The sequence below is a fragment of the Liolophura sinensis genome, chromosome 12 (genome assembly GCF_032854445.1).
Source record: "Liolophura sinensis isolate JHLJ2023 chromosome 12, CUHK_Ljap_v2, whole genome shotgun sequence".
Taxonomy (NCBI): domain Eukaryota; kingdom Metazoa; phylum Mollusca; class Polyplacophora; order Chitonida; family Chitonidae; genus Liolophura; species Liolophura sinensis.
The window spans coordinates 24,824,939-24,851,292 of NC_088306.1; the positions used below are offsets into that span (position 1 = coordinate 24,824,939).

At 38.9% G+C, this 26,354-nt stretch overlaps 1 protein-coding gene across 1 annotated transcript in view; it reads left to right on the forward strand.

Moving 5' to 3' along the window:
- The window catches only part of LOC135479068 (uncharacterized), a 38,506-nt gene extending 12,727 nt beyond the window's left edge, over positions 1-25,779 (forward strand). Inside the window, exons 2-16 of the mRNA XM_064758785.1 lie at positions 13,521-13,577; positions 14,806-14,934; positions 15,271-15,327; positions 15,728-15,799; positions 16,252-16,362; positions 17,185-17,280; positions 18,040-18,168; positions 18,796-18,942; positions 19,440-19,502; positions 20,006-20,097; positions 20,893-20,998; positions 22,809-22,986; positions 23,208-23,275; positions 23,844-23,965; positions 24,284-25,779. Coding sequence (XP_064614855.1) covers positions 13,521-13,577; positions 14,806-14,934; positions 15,271-15,327; positions 15,728-15,799; positions 16,252-16,362; positions 17,185-17,280; positions 18,040-18,168; positions 18,796-18,942; positions 19,440-19,502; positions 20,006-20,097; positions 20,893-20,998; positions 22,809-22,986; positions 23,208-23,275; positions 23,844-23,965; positions 24,284-25,250 — 2,394 coding nt within the window. The 3' untranslated portion in view covers positions 25,251-25,779. The remainder of the gene's footprint in view (positions 1-13,520; positions 13,578-14,805; positions 14,935-15,270; positions 15,328-15,727; positions 15,800-16,251; positions 16,363-17,184; positions 17,281-18,039; positions 18,169-18,795; positions 18,943-19,439; positions 19,503-20,005; positions 20,098-20,892; positions 20,999-22,808; positions 22,987-23,207; positions 23,276-23,843; positions 23,966-24,283) is intronic.
- Positions 25,780-26,354: the final 575 nt, after the last annotated feature.

Sequence of the window (26,354 nt, forward strand, 5' to 3'; positions counted from 1 at the left end):
CTTGTGGCGAGGCTCATTTAGTCGTGCGCGGACCGCTCACTGAGTTGACGAGGAGCGAAGAGGCAGGACATTTTACCGCCACTTTAACACTCTGCGTTGTCGTGAAGGACTATTAACAACCCTCCTGTTAACCAGACTGTCACGAGGTTTTGTCCGTCCTTCATTGTCTCGTGGAGACAGTGGTACCTGCCCATGGGCATTTTAGTGAACGTGTGATTTCTTGTGATTTAACGAATTGCCAGCCTTGTGTGGGAAACGTACCAAGGCTCCACGTTTTGCCAGATCCAACATGAATCGCTCAACGAAACCAACCATGAATGGGCTACATATCGAAGTCAGTAGTTCCCTGGTAGAACCGGGGTACCGCAAGAGTCAAGTCCGCCAGGTACGCTGAAAAAATTTATGAATAACCACAATATGTTTATGATGTAATTAATTAATAATTGTACTTGTACCAAGGTGACGTGGAAAACGGTGTATTTTGAAAGCTCAGTCGTTTATAGGTGTGTATATCGGCATCTTGAGATACACATATATTCAGCTAAGTTCTTTCGTACTCGCGTTGTCTCATGTGTTATTGCACCGAACGTGTTAAGAATATAACGGAATATTTTACTTACAGCTCAACTTTATATATTTAGGCCCGTTTTATAAGACTTTAATAGGCACAATAAACAAAAGAATAGCTAGGTCTGCATCATCAATGTGGAGAGCTTATGGTAGCCAAATGGGGTTTGTGCACAGCATTAGGGCATTGATCACTTTGTGAAAAGTGCAAAAGGTATGCATACATACAATGTTGGTTAAAGGGATCTTTGCTTGTAAACTGTAGGCCCAAACAACATATTGCAAGACTGTACTACAGCAAACTATATAGTTGAGACCTAAGCTAATATATATTCATTATGCATGAGCAACGCCTATACATTCCTACACATGCTTGCTTCTGAAGCAACTTTTCGCCAGAGCGTCATATATTTGCCCATACTTATTCTCGACCTTATTTGATATGTCGAGATCTTTGTACAGTCATGCAGTATGGAGAATCGTTGATTAGAATCTACGCCTTTAGTCTTCCAACGTTAAATGATTTAGACTGATCACTATCCAAAGATTCTGGGACGTGCTAGCCATGCTAAAAACCATATCACCAATTCTTGCTGTACGTCATTTGTAGAGGATACTTAAATATGCGATACTGGATTTGTATGACCGTATGTTCATTTGTAGATGATAGCGTTACACATGATCTGATGATGATTTCAGATGTGGAGAATATGTGTTAAGATGAACAATATCTGTAGCCATAAGGCGGCGTATGGGTATTGCCGTTGTCGCTAGTCTATGCGCCTATCTACTTTCTTTCGACGATGTAGTAATGAGGTCAAATGTGAGGAATGTGTGGTAAGTCCGTAAAGGTGCGACAGATGCCCCCAAGGGTATTACAAGCCCCTCACCACGCGAAGTTTTCTGTACTATAGGTATATCATCTTTTCCTAAAAAAAAAAAACACAAAAAACAATTAACAGAATAATTGAATGCAGAATCAAATTACGTGGCATAAAATCCTCAGTTGAACTCAAGTGGGACGGTAGATATACCTATATCTGATTTGTAACGCCGCCACATGAATGTCTTATACTCCAATAAGCAATTAAGTCAAGGGTGAATTCAGGTACATGTATAGCTGTAGCTCAGGTATTTCGTGCTCCTAGTGACATACAGGTATAGGTTAACACAGCCTGGAGTCTTATCGCTGTTCACCACGCACTGTAAGGCTGGCAAGTTTTGCATAATAGCTCTGTCCAGATTGCATGCATACCATATTGCCCTGAAATGTAACACAATACCGCCCGGAAGATCAGCTCATTAAGTTAACCTTAATGTTGATCAGTCTTATTATTAATGGATGACGGCGAGGGGATATGTTACACAAACAGGCGTAGTTCTAGCGAGCAATATAAGGTAACCGTTAACCGACGATGTCTCATATTGTTTAAACGTAAATCAATTAACAGCTGTTAATTAACTAAAACATGTGCATTGGTAATGTGTTCAGGAAGGTTTTTGTTCCGAAGACAACCAACTCAGAGCTTTAATCGTTTCAGGAAAACAGGCATAATGAATTTATGATAAGGCGTCTTCATTCGATATCATTTTCAGTATTCCACATGCATCCGGGCTGCGTGGCCGAGGGATATAACGCGCTTCAGTTTAAACCATGAGTATTTATAACCAACAGTATGGTGTTCTAATCCAGCTGCCAGTGGCTAACTAACGCCATGGGACATTTCTCAAGCTGATCGTGATGACGAGAACAGTGTACCTTTATGAATTAGCCGGGGTACAATCTTGTACCTTCAACAAAGAAAATAGCAATCCAACGCGACCTACCACCTTAAATGTCAGGGACGGAGGAATTTCGGATGGCTCTGTTATATAAGAGAGTTTGACGAAGTGAGCGAACTGGTTTAGCAAGCTTCCCCGAACACAGCTATATAAACGACTCTATATGCCAGTCGGATCTGAAAAGACTGGGATCGTCTTTATCATGAGTTGATCACACTATTTTGCATACATGTATATATCAACATACGGAGGCGTGAGGGATATAGAGGCATACAACATTATATCCCTGTAGACCTGTACGATGTGTATAACCTACATGTCACACAGGTGCGCTGATTTTACTTACTATTTATGTAGTAAATTTGTCGACTTCAAAACCTCAGATATATATGCCCTCACTTTCGCATGGTACAATGCTATACCACCACATGCAACTTGCACTTTTCTGTATAACATATCACAGTGAAGTGACAGCATTTTGTTACGTTGGTTACGGGAAGGGAAGTAACACTGGCAAAAAAGTTTTCAGTTCTATCTAAAACAGACAAATTTCGGATATGTTTTAACTAGGTGCAAACTAACAGTCCAGAAATTTATAGTGCATCAACAACCTAAAATGTCCGTGTGGCAATATTGCCCAATCAGTGCTCTTTCACACCTCAGTACGGAGGCATATCTTGAACTCAATTACATGTGTAACCTACAGTCTAGACTATTATAGTCCCAGCTTCAGTGTACTGGTACTGCGGGGGTTATGTTGTTCAAATACTGGTTTTAAGGTCACTTCCTTTGTGGATACTTCATCGCGTCAAACCGGCGCTCACGCCATATTTCATCGGCATTTTTTTATTTTTTTTTCTGCCGTTAAGATGCCTTGATTTTCTGTTTACCTATGCACAAGTATGCATTTCTGTAACAACATATAGCAGTTAATGAGTCTTACAGATTCTAGTACTGAGTTGTAATGTAGTATAAAACTCTGTGGTTTAGAAATGGCTACAAGAAAGTAAAAAGAATGTGTAGAGAAACAAAAATAACAAAAAATTTTCCCTTGCTTCCTTCTCTGCGACGATGCAGTCTAATACTACCAGTTCAGTGGCTGATGACCGAAGGATTTGCATTATAGGCCTAAAACTATGTCAACGTACACACACAAGTGATGGGTTGGAATCCATAGACAGTCACTCAAGAATACGCCCGTCCTGTAATTATTGAGGAAGAGGAAGGGTGGGGTACAATGGGCACACAGGGCGCATAACTCTTTTTTTTTTATTTCTTTTGCCCCGACCCGCTTGGTGAAACACACCTGTATGGTGCCCCCGCCAGACTTGTACAATACAATGCCAGCACGTTATCGAAGTGTACCGACTTGCTAAGGTCTACGATATATCGACTGAATATCCGCGTACAAAATAAAAACCAAAAGATTTGGGGTTAAATTTACGATGACCTATATATATATATATATATATATATATATGGTGAACTGTGATTGAAGTTGGGAGGATGGGAGGTAGTGTGTAGGTACAGGAAAGGGCAATCTGTCACTATTCCCCTAGATAATGCGCTTCCCGCTAAAAGGCGTCTTGGTTTTGCCGTGAATTCTATATGGTCCCTGAGTTTTGTGTAACAGGTGCCGTGTTACGTGTATATGTTCCCCAATTTATTTTGATCTCGATGTGGACAAGTGACAAAGTGTTGATCGTGTTTAAATATGTGCATAAAATATAGATTTGGTCTGTGTGAAGACTTGAACAGCAGGCTTGTGCAGTTTTGTACACATATGTAGGTAGTGCCTCCGTATATGTGTATATAAAAGGCATATCCAGAGACGAAAATGTACATGTCCTCATATTTGTACCAGGCCTATCCAAAACAGGTAATGTGTTTTTAACCATGACAGGCACATCTACAGTAAAGACTGTATACAGATCTTTACAGGACAGGTAATGTGTTTTTAACCATGACAGGCGCATCTACAGTAAAGACTGTATACAGATCTTTACAAGGCCTATCCAAAACAGGTTATGTGTTTTTATCCATGACAGGCACATCTGCAGTAAAGACTGTATACAGATCTTTACAAGGCCTATCCAAAACAAGTTATGTGTTTTTATCCATGACAGGCATGTCTACAGTAAAGACTGTATACAGATCTTTACAAGGCCTATCCAAAACAGGTAATGTGTTTATATATATATATGTACAACAAGCTTATCCACCATGAACATTACCAACAGGCTTTGTGTCCTCTATCCACTACTGGATATGTGTACACTACATCCGCATCTTATTCAATCCATGTTGCATTTATGGGTTTTAGACTAAACTGCATATACCTGCACATATAGTTGAAATCCGCCGAACAACTGGTCGATTCTTACTGTAATTTTATTGATAACAGGTTGTACCCATTAGGCCACCCTTGTGAACTATGTATTAAATAAACTGTTCAAAGTTGTATTCGTTCCGTATATATCCTTAAATGGAATGTCTCAACATGTCCTCAACAGGCCTATTCGAAACAATCAGTGTCCAAATCCTCTATAGGCTATTTCAGCACATGCAGGCAATGTGCCCATGTCCAATGCAGGCCTATTCAAAACAAGCCGCATTGTGATCGTATCCATTTTAGGCTCTTTCAAAACAAGCAATACATTATAGGTTTATTCAAAACAAGCAATGTGTTCATATGTATTATATGCTCATTTAAAACAAGCATTATGCCCATAGCTATTTTAGGCTTATTCAAAACACAGCAATGTGCCCGTATCCATTATAGGTGTATTCAAAATAAGCAATGTGACCATAACTATTATAAGCATATTCAAAGCAAGCAAGGTGTTCTTATCTATTACTGATTTATCAAAATCAGGGAAATGTGTCTAAATATATCACATAATGTGCAAAAAATGGTGTTTCCTTCTGCTATAGTGGCATTAAAACAATATAATGTGTAAATAACAACCTGCGTGATAACAATTTACATACTAATTTGATAAGTTTACAACTGACAATATGTAAAAGGTTGGGTATTCGAAATCCAGGACATGCTCTTATGACACCTGTTCATCTTTATCATTTTTCACCTTAAACCATCTTTGTTAAATCGCCTCTGGTCCCTACTAGAGCAGTAATTAGGAGGAGAAAAAATTAGGAAGAAAAACTACTTAGAACGAAATATGTTAACACATTAGTCTTGCAACTCTTTTTTGCACACTCATTGTCTCGACGTTTTATTGCTTTCGTGCTTTTGTGAAAACTGTAATGTTCTCTTCCAGATCGTAGCAGTGTGCATTCCGTTTAGCAAATCAGTAGATTTATTAATTGATATTAAAAATACCGCATGGCGCGATCTACACTTAGCTATCAACAAGGTGTGAATACCGAACCGCACCTTATGGCGCTTTTACTAAGAAATATCTGACGATGCGATCACCATAAGATAACGAAATCCGACACATTACTGTCAGAATGCCAGAACGGCTGTATGGATCAGTGATTTGCTATAAAACACACCTATCCTGACAATCCATGCTGAGTACCGAAGTGACAGTACAAGCACCCTGCCACGAAAAAGGTAAACGCTGCTGTTAAAACGTACTTAGTCAGTAGCATAATGGCTCAGATTTTTTGGCGTCTGTTATGTATTGTGTTCTTGGAACAGTTCCAGATCTTTCACTAGGACACGTTTTCACAGAACGCCGCCGGCAGTTAGGTGATGACGTCATAACGCGAAATCTATTCTTAACGCAGTGCTTTGTTAGAGTTTTTCTCCAATTTTAGCGTAGTATACCATGTTCTTGCTACAGCCAGACGTATACAGTCTATACCTTGATTGAAATCTTCTGCCAACACTGTTTGTTATTTGAGTATTTAATAGTCAAACATCAAAGACTTAGAAGTCTCCTTTACGCCGCCATTTTATCAGATTACATATGTCATAGTGCTTAGCTTTGTCCAGTAGCTCTTCAGGGCATGACATTCCAGACACATTTTGGTACACACAGCCACGCATGTAGGCATCCCGAACTCCTCCTTTTTAAAGTTGTCTGTCATAGACCTTAAAATCCACGATTCTCACGATATAAATGTATTTAGCTGAAATGCACGTTAATCATATAGTTGGAGTGAAACCCTGACGTCACAATGAGTATTCAAGAGTGGGAAAGGAGGCTTTTCATTAAACAAGGGTACAACATGGCGAGACTTTCAATCTGCCTCGAATTAGGTGAATTTTGTAGAAAAAAGACTATTTTTATAACCGTTTTTCTCTCTAACGCAAAATTTAGAGAACCTGAAAAAAAAAGACTTCCATACAGTTTGTATAGCTCTTTCATTTGTAGTATAGGTTGTATATCTATATGTGCTCGTTAGATTTTTGCTTTACGCCGTCCTGGTCGTAACTCAACTCGCGTGACAGTGATTGTGTTTGTTGGTGAGGATATTCAAACAGACCCCTAAATGGGAATGTATTTGGGCGTGTTCGCTCAATATTTCTAACCTACGCAACATGTTCCAAGCTGCTACATCTACGCTACAGTGATTGTGAATTACATGTACTTATATGTTTTCTTTACGAAGGCAACGATACGGAAACTGCGACGTGTTAGAGAAAAGAACAAAGTTCAGTGTGTCTATTTTCCCGTCCCACAACGTAATGCCTACACCAGATTTGAACACTCGTCCTTACCGACCAGAAGCTAGTACTGATCTCTAAAATGCACTCGGTCAGCGTGGAGATCTCGCAACATAAGAAGAGTACTTATGGTAATAGATCTACCTACAGGGTACATATACTGACGTTAAACCCTTAGGCCTAACTTACGTTTAGTGGCCCAGTTTACCTGTCACCCGACGCCGCTTTTTGTGTGCGTAGACTGGTGTTGACATATACATGTCGCCCAAATGGCATGGAGAGATCATCTTGGGTTCAGGAGTTGAGATGTTGACATGAAACAGTTATACGATACGTCGACGCAGAAACATCATTAAATGTGAACTGCGTTGGACAATGTCAGTAATTCGAAAAAGGTATATGTATCGTATGCATGACTAACGCATTGCTTTAAATAATTGAAAAGCAGGACATTTTGTTTGGTCGTCGGCAAAGCATCCATTATATAGTTTAAAACTGTATGTTTATCCCAGTAATTGAACAAGGCAACGGAGCAAACGAGAATGAGTTGAAACATCGATGTTATCACAATGCTCATGTTGGATAATAATGAGGTAATTATGATAATGCACCGGTGTCAGATGAGTGTTGCTATAATGCTATAATTGCTTGTGGGTAGCTATTGAGGAAACAGCCACAAACCAGTATCATCGACTTTATACGTTGTTAGAGTAAATCCAGACCGGTAGTTCAAAAGTGTATTGAAAATTAAGTCAGACTTATACCTTAATACCAGTCTTGGCCAATTAAACAAAGCCATTTCTGACTTTAGTAAAAATTTGAAATACGATCTGAAAGGCTTGCATTTGGGCTTTAAGAATGAAAATTTTTGTTCCCCTCATCAGTGTTATTTTAAGACACATGTATGCAAATTTCAACTTCTAGTACCAAAAAACTATGTGTCGTACAGAGTTATTAAATTTTGGCTCAAGTCAAATAGAGCTTTGTGGAATCGGCCTCAGGTCTCCGAGATGTTTTGTGCTTAGTACACCCGGCAGAACCTCGGTCTGTCCAAGAATGCTGCCAAGACTTCACACTTCACCTTTATGGTGCAATGAAATATCAGGACAGCCTTCATATAAGAAGAAGAATTTCAGGGTATGAAGTTTTCGATGAGAGACGCAGAAGCTCTGTCAAGTGTGCACATGTTTTACACTGGTGTGGCCCGTGTGTAAATCAATTGAAAAACGGCCTTTATGATATCGAGACTGTCGTATCCTGACAGTGTAATTCAATCTGTACAAACGGAAGACATGGAAGAGTTAGTTTATGAACCGGCTTCGCTACTCAACCGTGCAAACGTCAGTTAAATTAAATGTAAGACGAATGGCGTTTCTGCCCTACCAGTACAATAAATAATCCACTAACGGTACATCAGTATCGTTGATCTGCACAGACACCAGTGAAAATGTTAATGAAGTCAAGTACAAGAAGGGGTCACCAGTAAAGGTCGAATCTTGGTTAACGTGCACTCATTAAGACAGCTTTTTTGAGTGCTACATTTCAGCCTGTTGTAGCCACGTTCCACTTGTGCCGTGAGCTAGAACCCAAGTTCGGGGTTGTATCATGAAATGTATCACGAATGAAGCTGTGTGCTTTGTGTGTGGGGGGTGGGGAGGGGGGGGACCATCCATAAACCTATAATCACGCTGTCAATCACGGCGTACAATGCTAATCAAAGTATCATATAGATGAATTAAATGTTTTGTAAATAGCTCAGCGACGACGTTGGCGAGAGGCTTCTGACTATGTGGCGCTAGCAGACTAACCACTCCGCCACAGAAGCCGCCTGATGCTTTATTGTCACAGGGGCAACTGATGTGGAGACAGTACGTCGTAAATACCGTGTCACATATTAAAAGAGTTTCCATGAGTACTGTTATTAACAATTGTGCATCAGCTTCTAAGAGGTCGACATACTGTCTAGCTCTTATCATAGAGATCTTGGGCGTTTGTTTACATGTCATTCGCAGCTGCTTTTAAAAGCAAAAAAAACAAAAAACGATTGCAAATGTTATACAATCGCTTCGATTGAAACGTATATCTCCAAAACATTTTCATTTATGGATTTTCTCTCTGTATGAAATGCATTTGGATGTAACATTTCTAAGGCTCAGTATTAACCCCGATCAAACGGACCAGTATTAGCAATATGAACTCTGATGTCAGGATGCCACAGGAATTTATTTTACCGTCTCATGATAACATTGAAATGTACTCAAATCTTCTTAAGAAGAACGCCCATTTCAATACTATCAATAAAATTTTCCCTACACTTAAAATGTTTGCCGGTATTAATTATGGTAAACCACATGACGTCAGAAGATGATTTACTTGATTTTATCTACATAATAATGTGTTTATAATTATTTGTTAATTATAGCAGAAAGTCTTTGGCTAAGTGATGCTAGAATGTATTCTGTTATTATAACATAATACTTGTCATATTCAATCTAATATCCTGTTAGTCTAATAGAATCTTTGTTTTGAATTAATAGAATATGTTTGTTATTTTTAACAGAATTATCTGCTGCAATAACAGATGATACTCTAGCCTCACTCGGACAACAGAATTTCTGCTCAAATTAACGGTTTAATTTTTTTGCGTGTACATACATGGCTGTTCTTTGTTAATGGTGTCTAACTTCAAGGAGCATAGATATGTGAATGTGCAAGTGATTAACACGTGGAAATAACTTTTTAAGGGAATTAACACATATCACAACTCTGAGCCAGCATGACACAACGTGATTTTGTACCGTTATCACCAATTACATCTCCGTTTATAATCGGAATATTTGACTAGCACAATTACAATCTCACCTCCAGCACTGTATGTATTATAAGGAAAATTTGCCCAGTACTCAAAAACGTCAGTGGTATTGTTACGGTATCTCGATGATCATAGTGTCATCGTGTTTAGAATGCTAACTCATTAAAGCATGCATGCCAGTCGACAAAAACCGACATCACATACCCATTTATCAAGTAACCTATAGTAGTTACAACCCTTGCTTTCGTCAGAGCACTGAAGCACTGAAGAACACCGATATGTATTGGTTGCCTCTTCATTGTTTTGACCAAAGCAGTTTTAAGTGCCCCAAATGACAGTATCTCGTATGAAAAAAAAAAACAAATTGAGGCAGAATAACATGTGAAATGAAAGACTCTAAATAACTTGCAGGCCTTGCATTGATTTTTGTCAAAACATTACCATACACCTTGAGTATATTCAACCATGTATCTCCATACTTAAATAGACTTAGGCCGTTCAAATAAAACAGCGCTGTTGTACTAGGCTAACTGCCTGTGTAACCACATGATAAACGTGGTGTACGTCAAGGGTCATGTCTCGTCTCATTTGTTTACCTGTTTTCTGGTTCAAGCATACACGGATGAGCAGCTATCACATTGTCATACCCCCAAACTCGTCTAACTTGGTTGACTTGACTTGCCCTCTTCACAGAGAGATTAAAGGGATGTATATTAGCACGTGCCCACGCGCATTAATTACACAACAATGCTGCAGGGCATGACGTTGCGTCACTGACGGGCCAGCTTATTTATTTGATGTGGTTGTGAAGGGAGTTTCATCTATTGTTTTGCGTGATTTATGTGTGGCAGAGGCCGAGGTGAAGCTGTTTAGTCATGACTGTGAACTTGATAAACTATAGATACACATTGTAAGATTGGCGTGTTAATGAAATCATAGGATGGGTTAACGAGTGAGTAAAGTACCACTTTAAACCCTTTCCTTGTTAAGTTAAATGGTTAATGAACACCGGCGATTCTAAAATGATTATGTAATCTGTTACAGATGTTCACATAGTTTTGTGTATGAGTGTTATCACATCTCAATGTGAGGTTCGATGTGTTTGAGTTGCCATGGTTGTGTACATATTCTTGATAAGTGACAAGGACTCGTGAGCGCCCCCCACCCCCCACCCCCCTGAATTTCATACATTTTATTTATTTATTTATTTGATTGGTGTTTTACGCCGTACTCAAGAATGTTTCACTTATACGACGACGGCCAGCATTATGGTGGGAGGATCATACACTGTGCGTGGGAAGGTCTGCCAGCAACATGCGGATGGTCGTGGGTTTCCCCCGGGCTCTGCCCAGTTTCCTGCCACCATAATGCTGGCCGCCGTCGTATAAGTCAAATATTCTTGAGTACGTCGTAAAACACCAATCAAATAAACAAATTACTAAAAGATGTGTTTACAACTGAAACACATTCCTTTCGCCAAAAAAAATGTAGACATTTTGACATAAAGAATGTAGGTCTTTATTGCATGAGGCCCAAAACAATCCGCATGGATCATTGAGTTCAACTTAAAATTAATTAATACAATGCCATCAAGTACCATGTATACTGAACTTGTCGAAGATTTTCAAGCATGGTGGTAAGATAGTCAGCTGGGGGGAGAAAGATGAATGTGAAAATAGCTTATCAATGGTGTATGTTTGGAATCATTTGGAATGACTGACCCTGACCCTGGCTAATCATGATCATCGTCTTATAAGTAAAATATTTTTGATTAATGAGCGACTGAAAATGAATTAAAATAAATGATTATACTCCCGATGTGATTAGCATTCCGAATGCATGAGAAAACAACATAAATGACTATACTCCCGATGTGTTTAGCATTCCGAATGCATGAGAATACAACACCACATCATCGACAAGCATCTGTGCTTGTGTCTGGGTCAGTTAATAGCCTTCGTAGGGTCACTGGCATGGGTAAAGCACAATTGCACAGGTGTTCTGAAAAGCGCATCTGCATATTTATTAAATTCCACTCACATTCTGGCTAGGAAGTATAATTCAGCATAGTTACCGTCAAGCTCTTGTAAACAGCATAAGTACTTGGAAAACTTAGACGTGTTATGAGTTTGAATGATCGCTGTCGTGTTGACATAAGGTAAAATGTAGAGAGATTTTTGATAGAATTGAATACACGTCATTATACACAAAGGTAAGGAATGGGAAAATGGAAGACTTTGACAGGTTGAACTATGAGGTCCAATCGCAGCAGAAACACATCGTTTTCTGCTGTAGAGCTACAGTGCTTGCGTACTACGTAAGTGTATTTTGACGACTCATTATAGCATCACGTACCACAGGAGAGAACAGGAGGCGTGCATAGCTTTGGACCTCTTGTTACAGAGCGGTAAAAGTCTCCCTTTAAATACTCTGTAAACCCGTCTTAAAGACATTTTATATTATACTAAATCATGATGCTAATAACCCAATCTTGAGAGCCTGTTCGTCAAGCAATTCAGTAAAATGTTCAACCATATACCAATTTTGTTTAAAATGGTGCTTTGGCGAATAATACACAACGCTTGTCGACTCACTCAAATGTGTCAGATGCAACAGTAACCAGTGCATGGGATATTGTGATGATGAACACAGGACGCATGTTGTAATAAAGATGATTTCTTATTGATGATTCATTTAATATCAGTTAGATTATGTGTTACTAGATTCCACTGTGTCTGTTGATCGATCAGTGTTCCAGATGCACTAGTTTAAACTTGAACACATTGGGTGAACGCTTTGGCACTTGTTCATGCACATTCACATTTTATTTTCACAAAATAAAATTTTCTTGTGGAAATGTGCTTAAGTCAAGTTTTTGTGGGGATTGTATACTGTGGTTGATGTTTAACATAAAGTAATAGGAATACGTGTACATATTTATTTATTTATTTGATTGATGTTTTACGCCACATTAAAGGCTATGTCACTTATACGACGGTGACCAGCATTATATGGGGGAGGAAACCGGGCAGAGCTCGGGGGAACCCACTACCATCCGCAGGTTTCCGACAGACCTTCCCACGCACATCTTTTAAATGGTCTGATCCTCCCACCAAAATGGTGGCCGTCGCCGTATGAGTGAAATATTTTTGAGTATGGCGTAAAACACCAATCAAAAAAATACATAAATAAATAAATTAATAAATAAAGTGTATAAAATTCAGGGGGGGGGGTTAGTGAAGGTGGGGGGGGGGGCGCTTACGGGTCCTTGTCACTTGTCAAGAAGATGTACACTACCACGGCAATCATTTTAGAATCACCGGTGTTCATTAAGCATTTGACTTAATAAGGAAAGGGTTTAATGTGGTATTTTACTCACTGGTTCACCCATCCTATGCACATGAAGATATATACGTACACAGTTAAACACTTACGAATCGTGTATCATCGTGCACAGCCTTATATCATTGCTACATCAGTGGGACGTAAGTGCACCACGAGCTACATCCTGTTCACGCCACAAGCACACAGTCATCTAGAAATCTGCGGGTATCCACAACTACACGTTCAGGTTTGTACAGTACGCTGTATTTTGCTTGCGGCAAGATAAGTTTGGCTTCAATAATAATGACTGGCTTTGTTCTCAGAGATCAACAACTCTCGAATTAATCTTTCTATTTCTGGAAAATGTATAAGGTTTCTTTTTCATTTTTTTTCTAGAGAGACATGGCGAGGAAAGAGGTAGAAAAATGTCTGGAATGGCTCCAGGACCAAAAGGTAGGATAGAGTTATCTCCCGTTATTTAGAAGCCCACACCACCATTTAGTTTCGTCCAGGCTACTGGTTAAAACTATTTGGGTATGGCCTGTCCAGAAATTCATCAACCAACAGTCAGTCCACTCGAACTAAGTTAACTTTGGTTAAGTTAAACATTGCTATAGCAATATTCACTTCGGTGGCCTAATGGCTAGAGCAACGGAACAGGTCTTCTTTGCCTTGTGTCAGTATATATAACTGGTTGAGGTGTCATGTCTGGTGTCTTTGGTATGATACTTCAGAACTTTGGCGGAACTTGTCCCTGCCGTAGAAGACACCATATATGTACACACACCTAGTGACTCTTCGTCGTCATATGACTGAAAATTCAAATGAGTGAAATGACTTATATCAAACGATACCACCAACAAAAACCTCAAATTAGTCAGTCTTTCTTATTCTGTGTTATTTCAATGTTTAGAACTACACATGCACGTCTTCATTCATTTCACTTATTCATGTGTTTGATGCCTTACATCGCACTCAAGAATATTTCACTTATACGACGGCGACTAGCATTTCGATAGGAGGAAACCACGACCATCTGTACTAATGAATATTGCATTTATTCGACGGCGGCCAGTACGCTACTACGAGAAAACCGTTCACAGCCCGGGGGGGGGGGGAATCATGACCATCCGCAGGTTGGTGCCAGGTCTTCCCATGCTCCACCAGTGAGGATGAACTCACAGCGATAGTACTGGTGAAAGGCTGCTGTCATTGGCAGACTTACCACCAGGACACTACTGCTTACCCTTGTTTTACCTGACAGTAACGGGTACTTTTCTCTTAGCATCTTATCATTGAGCTGTAGCTTTGTGCACGGGGACGCACTGCCTTGGTTATAACAACAAGACATTTCACTTTATCGCATAGCATCAGCTATGTATTAATGTATTAGTGTTGTTCTACTGTATTAGAGTAGCAGTGTATTCTTTGTCTAATATTACCACCTCTTCTCCTTTCCGTAGACTGTACGTACGGTTTAAGATGCCTATCATTATAATAAAAGACTTACAGCATAGGGTGTAAAACCAGAAAATCAAAAATTACGTGATTAGTGATAAATGGTCAAACGTAACCAGTGAAATAGCCCTCTTATCTAGACAGAGATAATAATATGCCCACTCCAAACAATATATGTTCCAGATTTTGCATCTAATATTAGTTCTGCTTTGTGTTATGTTAGACGGGTTTGGAAACAGACCAGTTCGGTTGCAATAAGGCATCCGTCCAGGACGCAGCGTCCAAGCACAGATCCCGTCAGAAGATGATCCGAGATTACGGACGAGATGTCGACAGAGTTGTCCGATTGAAGGTAAACTCACCTGTACTTTTAGACAGGTGTCAACCCGCTTCTGTCTCTAACAACTGACGTTAAGTGTACAAAAAATATATAGCTTACCGTTTTCTGAAATAACAAAATTTACTCATTGCACAGTTAGCGTGAGTGTTCATGTAGAGACATCTACACACCAATAGGAATGTCCAAGAAAATATAAAAAAAATCCCCTTTTTCCGCTATTTCCTACTGAAAAAGATAATCCGAGTCTGGGATGAGCATATACGACATGCCTTCAGATTCTGTAAAATGTAATACATGAATGGGATAAGATTGCTATATTTGGTGAAAATGTGATGTTTCGTTTTGCAGGACTCTGATTGTGCGGACATCGTCAAACCTGTAGGAGCGGCGTATGAATCTCTGAGGGTAATGCCATCAAATCGTAATCTGTTGCTTTGTCCCAAATCTAAGACAACCCGCTGAATATATTCTGAAAAAATGGTTAGGATTGCTCATGAAATAGCCACGACTGACTCATAAGTAAGATCAACGTCGCTTTTGTAACTGTACATTTTGAACAATTGCACCCATGTTGGTTTGTGTTTAAGTGTTTATTTCTTAAAAATGACACGTGGCAATAGGTTAGGTCCAGTGTTTTACATTCTTTTTAATAATTTGTCAATAAATATGATAAAGCAGATCAAGCTGATTTCTTGGAAATTAGTAAAAGTTCTTAATGAAGAGTTGAAAACGGTTAAAAGTGATTCATTTAAAAAAAAAAAGTGTTTTACTTTTATTTCATCATGTTTGTTTTCTCGTTTTCCAGGCGATGTCTTCAAAACGATCTTCCTGTCTTGAAGTACTTACACAAATCGCTAACCTGGAAGACTTTGCAGGTGTAAGTTTGTCTTTATAGTTAATGGAAATTGGCTTTGAAACGGATCCCTGTCTACATGTGTATACGAACTGTTAATATATCACATGATTATTATAGCTAAAATGCTAAAACTTATTACCTTGAATAATATAAGTTATACCGAAGCTATCGAAAGAATGCAACAATGAAGTTTGATCTATAAGTCAGCTTTCACCATTCCTTGGCCCATTTATATCTATTGTGCCGAAATAGATAATCTGGACCAGCCCATCTGGACGTTCCAGCCAATGTGGACATTCCCAGCTAATATGGCCGTATATATGTCAATTAACTTTCGTAGGTCAGTGCACGAGTTCTTTTAAGAGCGTGCTGCCAGCATTCAATTTGATTTTCAATGATTGTTTTCCCAATAGGATCATTTTTGGATAATACCACATTTATTACCTTCGGCGTTATTACCCTTTCACTTTCAGTCGGCGGCAGCGGAGTTCACTGCCAGAGCTGTTCATTTGTCCAACTGCACCGAAAACAACAAAGAAAAGGCGCCTTCTCAAAGCAATGAGACTCTTGCCAAGACTGCTCAGGTATGTTGAAAGGTAGCAACGCCTGCACCTGTATTTGGTGTTAAGTTTAGCCTTACTCTTCTCAAAATAATTTAGGACGTAGCTCAGGGAATAACGTGCGCGACTCCAAACCATGAAGCAGACGATCCACTGGTGACCATAAATTGTCGACGAATCTCGCGTGGTTTTTTGCGCTCTCTTACGTACGTTGAAAACCATATGCCTTCCACCTGTACGACGTGCACGTCTACGCCACAACTAAGGAAGTTCACCAGTAACGTGCCAAAGATTTACGGTATAACTCTGGCATTCAGGTTTCCTCGCCCATAAAACTGACCGTCGCGTTGTTAAGTGAAACATTGTTGAGCATGGGGCTATTATAAACAAGAATCAATCAGTTAATCTAAACAATATCTCTCTCACTAGAACAATCAGGTTAATGGATTGTGGAATCCAGGCCTGAAGAAACCATCTCCCTGATCAGATATTCAACATTAATTCTATACCCTTCAGTTATAGGGACAGTTAACTTCACACAGAACGTTGTTGATTTCAGATGAATTACTCTTACATTTAATACTTGAAACTCAGATCTAAAATTTCCGCATATTTTCAGAGGATGGAAGAAGAGCAAAAGAAGAACGTGTAACTGTGTTAAAAATGATTTTAATTGACCTTTTTATATGACCTTTTCTTAAGAACGTAACTCACCTAAAATTGCCGTCGGAGTATATGCCCAATTCTTTTTGCCTTTCTCCATACTGATGACGACTTGATTATGTCGTCGAATTTCGTGTGTAAAATTCAATTGAAGTTGTTTGCATTTGTCTTTTTTATTTACAGAAATGCATCGTTGCCGTGAGAGATAACTGGCGGTGGATTCAACAGTCGATGAAATGTGCTGAGGTGCATCTAAAACACGCAGCCAATTATCAAGAGGTAACGATTTTAGTGCATCTAAAACGTGCAGCCAATTACCAAGAGCTAACGTTTTCAGTGCATCTAAAACACACAGCCATTTATCATGAGATATAAAATCTTCAATGCGTGGAAGATTCTTTGATCCGACTCTCATTGTAAAAATACGCCAAAATCTCCTGTGCTACATTGATAATATACTGGAAGTGGTTGGTGTATCAGGCAATTAAAAGGAAGAAAACATTATGCGCCAAAGTTACGTTCCACGGTAATGTCTTAAAGCAGCACGCGACAGTTTCTTCTCATGCACAAATGCATGTGTGCCAAAACAAAAGAAATTCATATATGTAGGAGAAGTTTCACGTGGTAAATTTGCTTTCGTTCAAAGAAGGAAACGTATTATTATACGCCGTTCAGCCATTTTCAGCCATGTAACACATGAGAAAGTCAGAATGTCAGCAATCTTAGAAAACACAACTCAAGCTCATTCAGCGATGACAATCGTCAAAAGTGGAGGTTCATCTCACCACCAGGTGTCACACCATTTGTAACTTTTAGAAGATGGTATATATACGTGTTGAAATAACATATTATCTCATTTAGCCGCAATAAAGAACTGAACATGAACCCACTTTCCATTTTAATACATCCTCCCTAATCCGAGCCACAATACCCACTAACGAACCATTATTTGTTGAAAAACTCATATAGTTCAGAACTTTTCCGTGTAATTTACATAGACAAATATGCTAACTGATTATTGAACTCTCGTTTGTCCAGTTTTTCCACGAGGTTGACGAATGTGAACACTGGATGAACACCACTCTCAGCCGCATCCACTTGTCCTTTGACCGTTCCAATCTCCAAGGCGACCGTGCTGATGCACGGGACATGATGAAAGAGATCAAGGTAAAGGGAGATAATTTGCTGATGTTGAGGTCGGGGCCTGAAACCTACGCTGATGAAGTAATCTGCAAATTTCTGAATGAAAGCTTCAAATCTTTTTACAATCTGCCGATGTTTTAACGAATTTTGTTTTTATTTATGTACCTAGAGGTTTCACGACCTTTTCTAGATTTTATATATTGATGCTGTGGTCACAAAAATAGGCTGACAGCGTGATCAAAGTTTTCATTAGCCATTTCCAACATTGTTTTAACTTGTCGACGTGGCCTTTCCAGGGTTTAATGAACCTGTATATATTTAATTATGGCCGTACTCATCATTTTCGGAATGGTAGTCAAATTTCGTTATGAAAAGATATATGGATACATTTCAAATACATTCTCTCTTTGGTTTACATATAAAAAAACACTTAATATGTCCAATGATACTTTATTTTCACTTTCACTTGACTGTACAGTGTATTATTCTACAAAATTTTTCCTTGTAACAAACATGTTCATTTCAATTTACGCTACTGAATCTCAGTCGTTAATTCAATGAACAGGTGGTAAAATCCCAGGTTAATCACAGAACTTGCGAGCCACAGGCTGCATTTGTAACAGAACCCTGTGTTTGATTCGCACATTTCAGGACGTCCTTTTGGCCTACCTCCAATGGCAGAGTCGGGTGGACAATCTGTTCGACAAGAGCAAAGACGTGGTTCCTCTTCCCGCCAGAACAAAACCCCTACAAGATCCCCGGCCTGTCGTGGCTCTAGCGGACTACAAAGGAGATAAGGTGAGAGTCTTCAGCGAAGCACTTTGATACTTCTTGAAGTAGCCCCAAAACTCTGTTAAAAGTATCTTATCTGAGTTTAGTAAGTAGATCACAATGGGCATTTTAATGTCAGAAACCCGTTGATCTGTTAAAGTGCGCATTTATTTTCATCTTAAATATCGGGACAAAAAACCCTGAATTACTTTGGCACAATTAGTCTGTGTGTTTCTGGCCATGTGGATTTAATTGTCTTTGACATCATATCAGTTGTACTGTTACTTAAAAAGAATAACTTTACCATTTCTGAAAACAGTACTGGGAAATAGTGCTCTTTTTGAACGTTCTTTCATCAATTTCCTTTGTGTGTATTTCTCATTAAAACGAAAGTAATTACAGCTTGAAAGCCATGAGGCAACTAATAAGTAAATTAGATACAGGCTTTTAACTCGTGTTTGTAGAAGAGTTGGCTATGTGCTCAGTCCTCGACTTGCCCTTACTGATACTTTTGTTTTTTCCAGTTTGAAATGTTCGATGGTGAAACATTGACACTTGTGAACAACAGAGATATGCTAACATGGAGGGTAAGTTTTCAGGAAAGATTTTTAGCAATAATTTGTCATAATTTATTTAAATAAGTTTTGACAATGTTTCATTTCGTAAGCGTCTCCATACATCATCGGCAGGAACAATGACAGACTTTATGAACTCACAGAATTTAAGAACTCATCATCGATGTAGTCATTGTCATCGACGTTATCTGTCTCACATCCTCCTCCTCGACATCCTCCTCATCATCATACAATCCCATCTTCATCAGTATTGGAGAGAGTGTGGATTCCTCTCATCGTCATTATCATCACCATTGTTATCATCATGATATACATCTTCATCACCGTCTTCCTCTTCGCCTCCACACAGGCCTAATCGTCATTGTCAACTGCATCTCCTCATTTTGTCATCATCGTCATTTATGATCACCATTTTTTCAGGTCTTCACAATTATCTTCCTAAGTGTTATATCTGAATAATCGTCAGCATCTTTCTTTCGTCATCATTTTATTCGTCACCGTAATATTTTTGTTAGGTGAGGAATGACAGAGGTCAGGAAGGTGAGGTCCCGTCTGTATGTCTTCTTATCCCGGGGCCCTACGGCCAGGCTGTCGACGCCGCTGTCAGGTAAGATGGCTAACCAGTAACTCAAACCCGCTACCTTTATTACCCGGTAATTAAGGACACATTTGTTTCATAAAATGTTTGGAATTTCAAGTCATTCTTAAGGCTATTTAAACTCTACCACTTGGCTCAGGCAGGTGAATAAAGTTAACCTGATATCACCGGATGAATGTTTGTGACAAATACCCTGACGTTGTGAGACAACTGCATTCGAATATGTCACGTCACTATCCAAAGTCTTTTGATGCGTTAAATCGCCATATCGTGTTTTTGTTTTTATATGCCAACCCGAAAGGTGTAAAACAATAGGCTGTTGTTGCAATGGAGAGCTGCATCAAGCCCGTTCTATTTATCATCACCATACTTTGAACATCCCTTGATGGGTTCCGCGGTTGTCCCGTTTAGGTTCATTCCCGAGACTTTAAACCCGCCAAACTTGGTATTTCCCCGGTTTGGCTGTCGGCTTAAGGTGACACGCCAAGTACTGATCCGCCATGTAGTGGTCAGCCAGATGTCAACTCACTGAAACCGCTTGGAGCGTCGGGTCTGAAGTCATAGGCATGGCGCTTCACTGAGTTAGCACTATACAATCAGCCGGCATTGCAATCGGTCTGCTACAAGTATTCCCTCAATAAAAAAAGAAATTATTGTTGTAATTAATTTTAAACCTCAACTTATCCCGCTGAAATTCCTCATCAGGGGAACATAACCATGGAAAGGGAGATAATCAATTCGATAGACTGTAGACGATACTTTGATGCAGTACATTTCTCTATGTATACTTCTTTCCCTCATCAGACTTCGACTGCAGCTTCTTGCCATGTGGACGACGAGCTTGAAGAGACTGGGGTATCAGATGATAGCCTTTATGAACCTGGTCTTCCGTGACTGGAATGATGACGAGGTATGTTTGATTCTTTTGAAAGAAGGGTCGTCAATCACGTAACTAGATGTATGTTTCTTTACATACGATATGTTTTTATTTCCAGCTTATTATCTCTGGGAGTATTTCATTGAATAAGACGTTTAACGAGTAAAATAGTTCAATTGTGCCTCAAAGTTTTCAATAATTGAATTGGCAAGTATACCATTCCAAATATTAAGGATTAGTGACTTATGTTTTAATGCTTCTTTGAGGTGATTGATCGAAGACTGTATGAATGTAATAAATCATCTATACTGAGAAACATTTCCCCCCCTTGTTAATTGCGTGCCGTGCAGATGGATAAGCGAAAGGTAGGCTGATAACTGTTTCGTGATCTGAATGTCGTATTTTTGATTGGTTTCCCATTTTTTTGTTGTTTTTATTTTAACTTGAGGTGTATGGTTGTCTGTGGCTTTTATATGTGTACAAGTAACAGTTTTTGGTAATTTTTTAAATTTTATGTTTGATGAATGAAGACCCATTTAAAAGCCTTGCATGGTTTTTGTGTCCATGGGCAAGACAATTTTGATTGAAAAAATGTAATTGGTCTAAGTTATTGAGATGTCCATAAATTTATAAAAAAAATAAAAGTCATTATCGTTTATTTAAATCGATCTTAAATGTGTACATTAATTACTCTACAGTTGGGTTTACTGTTTTTATATCACAGCAAAGTTTTACTGTAATTATTTCCGGGTATGCATTTGATTGGTTGGTATTTTTTGTCGGTTTTTGTTGTTGTTGTTGTTGTTGCTTTCAACGTGTAATTATGGTTACTGATTTTTTTATAAGTTAGTGTTTAACATTTGTCTTCACGGATATTTCTATCTATTCTTCGCTGTATGTTGACCAAAATGAAAGTTGTCAAAGTTTGTCGTCCGTTACTTATTGCTTACCATTAACAAACTATCGATTATGACAGTCGATGACATTAGCTTTACTGTAAGCGAAATATCAGACAATGACTCACAAAGGTTATTTGTGAATAAAGACATATTAAGTAAGGTTGAAAAGGTATTGCTTTTGTCTAATGTTCCATGTTAACAAACTTGTATTAAATGTCGGTAATGCAATACTAATGAAATAATGCTAAAATGACATTTTCGCCCCCTTTCTCCAAGGACTGAAATCCACATGCTATACAAACGGTAGATAAATTCAACAAAACTAATTTTTAAATGCACAACTAAATCTTTGAAATGATATTTATTGCATATCATGAACATTATTTCGTCGCTGATTTACCAAGGCTGGAAGACAGTTACATTACGCCTTTCACTATATGTCACGTAAATATGGAAAACTGGGAGGCATATTGGACGAACAGTAAAATATTGATTTTGTCGTTAGACTTTCGGTAATAAATAATTATTTAAACATTAAAAGTCTAAACGTGTCGTATTTTTTTAGTTCATGTACGTTCATTTTTTGAATGGGATAAAATCTTGACTAAAGGAGACGACAGGAATATTGTCCATGGTATTGGGCACAACATGCGCATGCCCATAGACCCCTAGCTCGCTGCAGGCGACCGTCAAATACAATATATCGCCTCTGGCTATAAAAGTTTATGCGACGTAACGATTCTTAAATCCACACGTGGTTTTCAGATTACCGCATTTACCATGCAGTGTGTACTTGTAGTAGGCCACTCACGTAGTGAATTATTAAAATTGTAAATTTTTTTCATACGTGCAAACAAATTATATATAATATATTGGTATAATATGTCAGGTATAATATGCATTATTTTGTCAGGCAAAAAATAATATATTTGTTTCTGTTATAGATCCAAAGCTTACAAGGAATTCCAGCCACAACAAAGGCAGAGTTATTGGACGTGTTACAGAAAATCGAAGACGATCTTTCCAAACACTGGAGCGAGTATCCGGACTTCCTGGAACTCCAAGAACGCATTCTGCGCCTGCGCATGATTCTAGAGGAAGCCAGCAGTGAAGGGCAGCCAGGTACGCAACCAGTGATATTCTGGTCAAGTGAAATGGACAGTATTTTCACTGAACAATCAATGAAGATTATATAAATAAGCACGACTTCAGTGTCTGTAGAAACTTCTTTCCCGTGTCTTTCCACATTCTACACGGCATGCCATACGATAAATTCAAACCAATTCGAAAAAATATTTAACACATAAATAGTTTAATTCTAGCGTTATTCTTGCTTCTTCCAGACAAGGAGTTGATAGACACCGTTGTGATCCAGATCAAACTTCTGCGGGATCTGCTGAATAAGTATAAAGTAAGTGGAATTATATCAAAATCTGTATGCTTTACACACAAACACTTTATATGTATTTACTTCTTCCTATAGGCGATGGCAATTATGTTCTATATTCCATGTTAAACAGCAAAAGAGATCCTGGATAATTTTTCCTGATTTCCCAGTAAATGAGGTAACACATCAGTGCTGTGCAAATAATTTGTGAAATACTCCTTAAAATATATTGAATGAGTTGAGTAATGAAAACACGTGTAAGGAAGTTTTGGTAACAGTTTCAGTTTGCTCCACAGGAAACTACAAACAAAGTTGCGGTAAAAATTTGATCTCTCTTTATATGTTAAAAATACATGACATAACATCTCCAGATTTCGTGGAATTCAGGATTGATGATATTCAGGTGTGGTGGAATTCAGTATTGGATTGTACCAGTCCTGAACAATCCCTCGAAATATGATTTCCACAGATATCATTTATTACTGTGGATTTTCCCATGGAATTTAGTAGAATTTGTGCACGGTCTTAAAACCCCACATTTCACCATTTGCTGATCATAAGCTTAACTACCACATGTGCCTAACTTTTATAGGATTTCTGGGCATACTGGGAAACGTACAAGGCCCTGGTGGAGACGTTGCGGGAGCCTAAGTACATCTTGATTGCTGACCAGTGGGACAAGCTGAAATACGTCACTACGGCCCATTTTGTCAAGTAAGTACCCATTCGGACCACACCTAAGTTATATGACGTCACATCACACTCTTCATAAGGTTAGCCTTTGTCAACGGGACATTTTGAAAATAATTATTTGTTCTCAAATCGTCTTTGATGAACCACATTTAGGCTCATTCTATGAAAATAGGTCTTGGAATTTAATAAGGACACATTACAAATTAATCTTGTCAAACAGAACACAATAGATGAAAAGTTTACAGAAAATGATCAAGTTCTTTTAACTCTCTTTTTCTGTCTTGTTACCGTTGTAGACTTTCCTAGTTCATTTTCACCATTTTTGTTATCTTTCCGCAGATTCTGGGATACAGATCTGAAGCTCGACGCGATACCGCATCTAGATAAGATATCTAAGGTCGATGGCGCCTCCATCACTCTTAACGAAACTCCACGCTCAGACATGAAGACTGAGGAAAGTATCTCTCTGTCACGACAAGAGGAGATCGCCGAGACGGACCAGATCACGAAGTCGTATGAAGAGGAGAGACGGACATTCCAGATCACTGCCGTCAAGGATCCCAGAGATGGTAAGGAGTTGTCCTTCCAGCGCGCCGTGATGATGGGCATTGTGGATCAAGCTCAAGGGCGTTACATCAACCCGGACAGCGGAGAAACCATCACACTGGCGGATGCCATGAACGAAGGAAAGATTACCGTCGAGTTCACGTCCAGACAGAAGATTAAGCAGGAAAAATCCGCCATCGGCCTAATCACGATCAAGACCCGCCAAGAGACCCGCCCGTTCAACATCGTCGGCGTCATAGACCCGGAAACCGACCGCACGATTTCCCTGACGGAAGCGGTCAAGAAGGGAATCTACGACGACCATAGAGGCGTCTACACTGGAGAGCACGGCGAGGAGATGTCCGTCGTCGATGCCATCGAAAGCGGCTGTGTCCTTGTGGAGTACAAAGGCGAGGGTGTCACTCATTCCGACGTAGTGTCTAAAACGTACGCCATCAACTCCGTGGTGGACCAGAAGCGGAAGACCAAGGTATCCTTCACGGACGCCATTGCTCTCGGGATTCTCGACAGAACTACAGGGGCCTACATCAACAACATCACGGGGGACAGAGTTTACGTGGGGGAAGCTATCAAACGGGGGTTCATCAAGGCTAGAATCATCAACAACCCGAAAAGTTTAGATATTGACCCAGAAAATAAAATCGTCGTAGAGAGAATTCAAAATGTCAAGAATAAGCTACTGAAGTCCATGAACGCCGTGCGTGCTTTCCAAATGGCCGCCAAAAATGCCAAAAAATAATATCGAATTGTAATATTTTGTACATTGTTATCAGAATCTCCCTGTATTTTCATCACAATTAATGGAAACTTAGTAATATTTTGGAGAAAACCAAAACATTTAGCAAGTTTAAATATACATTGGTTTGTGCTGGTTTACACAGAATATCATCACGGCAGTCCGAATTTCATTACAAGTCACCCTTCGTTTCTCGATTTCAGCTGATTGCCCTACATGTATTACCAGTACATTTAATTTTTCAGAATAATCCTTCAAAAACGCTTTATAATTCAAACATTACCGAGTTGTATGTCATGTATAGATGTATTTTGTAAAAAGAATCAAAATACGATATTTTAATGTCAAAGTAATAGCATTCACTCGGAACGATACTTCTAGGTGTGATAAATTTATGGTGCAACTTTGCATACTATGTGAATTGCAATGTCTGCTATTTTAATACACTGCACCAATGTGGAAGATTCTAATGTTTGTGCACAAAATGAACACAGATGAAAAGGTATCTGCCTGTAGGTCAAGTTTTATTTCGAACTGTATATGCATGTATATATGCATGTATATACATGAATACATGGAATATACATGGATATACATGTATATGTAACAAATATCTTTCCTGTATTGACCAGTAAAGATCTTGGAATGTGAATGATTTTCTTCATAACTTATTGTTTAATATGTCGTTGTACCTGTTTATAAGGATGTCCTAAAATATGAGTATATAAAACAAAAAGAGGAAATAAATGTTACTGACTCACCATTATTTTCCTTTCTGTTTTTCAAAGTTATTAATTCTAAGTAATGTCGTCATCTGTCAGAGAATATGTTTTACTGACTTCTTGTAAAAATTAGCCCAAATTTGCAATAGCTATGACTCGAGCCAGAGTCTGTCAACGAGCGAGCCCTGTTACTTGCATCGATTTACAATCTGTGCCATTTAGTTTAGTAGGAGGAGGAGAGCACCCTGAAAGTTTAAAGGGCTACATGTGTATGGGCGATAACTCAGGCATAAATGTTCCTAGGCTGTACGTTTAATTTGTTACAGAAGTTGAACAGGACTTAATCCAGTAAGGATATTGCTGCATTAACCAACAGGAAAACAAG